Genomic DNA, 5,171 nt, shown 5'->3' with positions numbered 1-5,171 from the left:
CCAGGAGTTCAGCTTTGATATGCTAAGTTCTGATGTAGCTTAGACGCCCAAGTAGAGATGTTGCAGGAGCCCAGAGCTCGGGGACCAGGTCCATGCCAGAGGTGTCCACTTGGGAGAAGTCTGTCTAGAGAGGGATTTAAAGCCATGGGGTGGGCTGAGACCATCTAGGGAGCAATGCAGCCAAAGGAGAGAGGAATCTGAGGGTGGAGCCCGGGGCCTTCAGGATTAGAAGTTGGAAAGAGGAGGAAGATCCAGCAAAGGAGACCAAGGAGAAGCAGCCAAAGTGGTAAGAAGAAAACCCGAGGAACCTACTGTGTGTACCCAAAACCAAGTGAGGATGTTTAAAGACGAAAGGTGTGGACAGCTGCGTCAGCTTCTTCTGGAAAATCAAATAAGATGAAACTGGAGAACTGAGCATGGGACTTAGCCACATGGAGGGCATTGGTTCATTGGCAAGGCGGGGACAGACGTCAGGACGGAGTGGGTCAAAGAGCGAGGAGTGGTGTGGAGGTAGAGAGCACAGACAACTCTTGAGAAATTTTACTGTGAAGGGCAGCTGGAAAATGGGCTGGTAATTGGAGAGTCATGAGGTCAAGGGAGGCTGCTTTTTGAAAGATAGGCGTTAGGAGAGTATGTCTGTGTGTTGATGGGAATGATCTAGTAGAGTGAGAGAAATCAGTGATGCAAGAAAAAGGAAATTATTTCAGGGACAAAGGCCTTGATGGTGAAAGGGGGTAGGGTTGAGTGTAGAAGCAGAGAGTTGGTTTTGAGAGCAGGAGAGCCCACCCACTGTGAAAGGTATTAAATATCAGTTTTAAGCTCCTGGGCGGTCATGAGAATGAGGGTGGTTGCTAGAGCTGGTGCCGGGAAAGAGAGGGTGTCCCTGTGCCATTAGGTGTGGGAGGTCAGGGTGGGAGGGAGAAGAGAAGGTGCACAGTTGTCCAGAGACCCACAAGGCTGTTCTTATGCTCTGAGGTCTGACCAGAGGCTTTTGAGTCCAGGGCCAGGCTTAACCCTTGTCTATTTGTCTTCAGCACCAGCGCTGACTTCCCACCATATCCTGTCGCCGCCACCATCCCTTGTTCCTCTAGAGGCCACTGACAGCATGCTGGAGCTGCCCTACCCACTTCTGCAGCAGACCGAGGACCAGTTCCTGTCCCCAACACTGCCAAGCAGCTCCCCTCTGATCAGCTTCTCTCCACCCTTGGATCAAGATGACTACCTGTGGGGCCTGGAAGGGGGCGAGGGCATCAGTGACCTCTTTGACTCCTATGACCTTGGGGATCTGCTGATTAATTGAGTAACCTTGCCTGCCTCCAGCAGCCCCACCCCTGTTTCTACCTCCTCACAGACAGGCCCTCTGCCTGCACAGGGACTTTGGACACGAGATGCCGCCATCAGGGTACAGGGGTCTCCTTTCCTACTCCATTGCAAGCTGAACCTACCTGGGGGGTTTGTGGAGGGTGCAGGTGAAGAGCATATCAGGGGTTGGGTCCCGTCCTTCCTAGTGGAAGCCGAGCCCAGAAAGACCCATTCTGTCTTCTGACCTCTGACCTCGCATGTGAAGGGCCACAGGTGAGGCGACCAGGTTCAGGGAAAGGCCCTACCACTGCCTTTTTGAGGGGTAATGAGGACCCTCAATTTATCGAGAAGCACTTAATACCTTTGTATTTATTTCAGGTTGAGTTCTGTTGGTGTGTCTTCCCTGAGTTTTAGCAGGGAGATTGTTCTAGTTTCTAGTAAGACTTGTCCTCAGACAGGCCCAGCACTGTTTGCTGTCCAAGGGCAGCCCTAGGCTTCCAGGGACCGAGGCCGAGTCCCTGATCCCTGCAGCAGTGGGGTCTGGGTCTCTGAGGACCCGTCCAGTCTTCTGGAATGCTTATTGCACTTAGGCCTTCTAATTCTAGTAAGCTGTAGCTGAGGCTCCAGCCTTGGATTTTTGGTCTCCTCTGTCCCGGAGATGGTTCTAGGGGGCCATCCAAGCACAGGTGGTACTGAGGCTCCTGAGGAAACAGGAGCGGCTTTTAAGGAGACCCCCTCCCTGTAGAATTCCTTATCTCCATCCCTTAGAATATATGAAAAAAAAAAAAGTCCTCCAGGGAGTTGGCAGAGAAGAACTCCTGGGGAAACTCGGATAGGAATGTGGGAGCAGCTGTGATGGCTACCACAGGCACCTTTCCTCCGTTTTTGCCTCTCACTGGGACAGGAGCGGTTCTACACTGGGGACCTGGGAGGCAGAGGCAGCTGCACCGTAGAACAGGGTGAGATTAAGACAAGAAACTGCCTGAACTCACCCCTCTGACAGCTGCTGGTATTAGCTACATCTGGAAGGCTTTTTTGTCCCCCTTGTAGAAAGGGGTGATTCTTTAAGGACTTCCCCTTCGCCTCAGCTCTCACCCAGACCCCCAGGGACAGAGGTGACCCGGATTTGATGGCCTGTTGGTTCCTTTTGTCATAGGAATGCTAAAGGGGTGACAGGGTCTTCATTATAGAATAGACTTTGGCAGCTAATAGTGAGATGGGCTCATGTTACCTCTTTAGGCCTGGGGTCCCGAGATTGTCTTTTGGCCTCATCCCTTCCAGAGGCTTGACCACCCCACATTGTCCCTTTAACCCAGCTGGGTGTGCGTGTTGGGGGGAGGGAGTCAGCTCTATTCCCCAGCACACCCTTGAGTGAGGGTGCTCTGGGCTTCATGAACCAAGGCTGTGCCTTCTGGAGAGAGGCAGCCATAGGCGGTGGTCCAAGAGGCCCGCCACCCACCCTCAGGGAGCTAGGTTTCCTCAGGGGCTCAACTGGGCAGCACTTTTTTTTTTTTTTTTTTTTAAGGTGGTAGCATTAAGTTCATTTAAAACATGAATTTGGCCTTTTGGGATTGCTCTTGAGTTGTTCTGTTGGGATCTGAAGTTTGGGAGGTGGGCTTCTTTGGGGATGGAGTCTGATGTGAGCTAATGTCTAGCTAGAGTCTGTCGTGCCTTGTCATTTGCTCTCTCAGGATGGTCAGCGGGTCACAGGTCCCCAGCTCTACAAACAGGGCTCATTTTGTATGATTCACAGAAATGCCTTTGGCTTACCCTCTGCAGCTCCACGTGGTTTGGAAGCCCAGCGGGCCCTAGGGCGGGAGAAGGGGTGCTGCCTGGACCCTGGTTTGAGGCCTGTGGGGCTGGAGATGGTGTTGCTGTTCCAAGGTCTCTGCTAGGCTGCCGTGGGGCCACTCACCTGTCTCTGAGGACAGAGATGTTTGACTTCTATGCTTCGGGCTCTGTCTAGAGTCTTCTCCTAGAATTAAATCAGAGAAAAGAAAGAAGGGGCTTGCAGGACCCACTGGGAATGAATTTATTGGTAAAGTCTGGCCAGAATTCAAGCTCATTCTCCAAATACCCAGCCGTGGGGTTGGACAGAGGGTCACCCCTTGGGCCCACGACCTGTATCCTGAGTAGCTGCCCTTGCCCGCTTCTGTGCTGTCCATGCCACACCCGACCCAGCCCGGGGGCTGAACCAACCCAAGCCAAGCCTCAGGCTCTGGGTGGGATACACATTTGAGACTCTTTCTTGCCAGTGACACTTGAAACCTCCCAAGTTCCATCAGATGCCTTTTGAGGAGTATTTCTTTTAGAGGCCAGATAAACTTTAAAACTAGGGCAGAAGAAAAGCCAGTTTCTGAGGCACATTCTGCCAGCAAATTCCCCAGCCCCACCAGCAGCCTGCAGGTCATCCGTGTCCCCAGAGGCATCAAAGGTGATGGGGTGGGGGTTGCTCCAGGGAACCCAGTAGCGTTAAATTGTTGAGTAGTGTTGCAGATTTTAAGAGATTTCTTAAAGCCAGGGACATGCTCCTGTGTCCCTCCTGTTGAAAGTGTTAGCTAGACCGGAGTGAGTTCCCTTCTCCACTGCAGGGCTAATCTGACTAGCATGGCTGCAGGGAAGAAGGGGGCGACGGTGAAGCTTGTAAAGCTGGCTCTAGGTTGGTTTTGGCTTTCTTTTCTCTCTCCAAGTGTTTTCAGCATCAGTTCTGCACAGCGTTTAGAGTTTTTAGTGAAAGAGTTTGGATATCCTTGTGTCCGAGTTGTGTGGCTTACAGCATTTGAAGTGAAGGCCTTTGGGGGTTGTTTGCAAGCAGCTTTCTGGTTCTCATCACTGTGTCCCAAGGTCCCCACATCATCCTGGGACCCTTTTCTCTCATGAGGACCCTCACTGACCAGAAGCCCAGCCAGCCTGCTGGCTCCTTAGTGAAGAAGCCTTGTATGTGGCACATGTGTCTCTCGGGTAAGGGAGCCCAAGGGAACCTAGACTCTACAGGTCACGTACCTCCTGCCTGGTTTCTCCTGGGTCCAACCTTGATGAGCACCACATAAACCTCCTTGTGTTGTGATAATTGGGCATTAAACAACAACTCTGGGTACCTTGTCTCTGTTGTGCTTTCCGAAGGTTATTACCAGGGAGAAGGATCTGGTCCTCCCAGGACAGGTGTGGGGACAGCTGACCAACTGGCTGATTTCTCTCCAGAAACAGCCTCTTTCTCCCACACTGGCCTATCACCATGCCTTACATTCTGAAAACTACAAAGCATTGTTGAAAGAAATGACAGAATACTGAAATAAATGAAAACATGCCTCATGTCCATGGATTGAAAGACTTAATAGATTTAAGATAGCCAGCCGTGTTCTCCAAACTGATGTACAGATTCAATGCAGTCTCCATCAGAATTCTAGCTGGCTCCTTTGCAGAAATTGACAAGCTGATTCTAAAATTCATGTGAAAATCCAAGAGACCCAGAATAGCCGAAACAATCTCAAAAAAGAAAAATCAAAATTTGAGGACTCGCACTTTCAGTTTCAATACTTATTACCAAACTAGTCAAGACAAGCGTGAGGATAGACAGATCAATGGAATAGAGTGTCTAGAAATGAGCCCTCATATTTACAGTCAATTGATTTTTTATAAGGTTGCTAAGACAATTCAAAGAAAGTTTTTTCAGCAAATAGTTCTGGGACAATTGGATATCCATATACAAAAGAATGAAGTTGGACCCCTAACACAATACCACATACAAAGTGAATCAAAGATCTAAATATAACCATTAAAACCACAAAAATCTTAGAAGAAAGCATAGGCATAAATCTTTATTACCTTGGATTAGGCAATGGTTTGTTAGATGTAACACCAGAAGCATA

At 50.0% G+C, this 5,171-nt stretch overlaps 1 protein-coding gene across 9 annotated transcripts in view; it reads left to right on the top strand.

Moving 5' to 3' along the window:
• Window positions 1–4,404, top strand: part of E2F2 (E2F transcription factor 2) — a 20,796-nt gene extending 16,392 nt beyond the window's left edge. For all 9 annotated transcript variants that reach the window (XM_023529154.1, XM_023529155.1, XM_023529153.1 and 6 more), the window contains one exon: window positions 1,035–4,404. In XM_023529154.1, the coding sequence (XP_023384922.1) occupies window positions 1,035–1,300 (266 nt within the window). In that variant the 3' untranslated portion in view covers window positions 1,301–4,404. The remainder of the gene's footprint in view (window positions 1–1,034) is intronic.
• The last annotated feature ends 767 nt before the right edge of the window (window positions 4,405–5,171 follow it).

This window comes from Pteropus vampyrus, unplaced genomic scaffold (genome assembly GCF_000151845.1).
Source record: "Pteropus vampyrus isolate Shadow unplaced genomic scaffold, Pvam_2.0 Scaffold36, whole genome shotgun sequence".
Lineage (NCBI taxonomy): Eukaryota > Metazoa > Chordata > Mammalia > Chiroptera > Pteropodidae > Pteropus > Pteropus vampyrus.
Note: the sequence above shows the minus strand (reverse complement) of the source record. Positions and strands in the feature narration are given on the sequence as shown.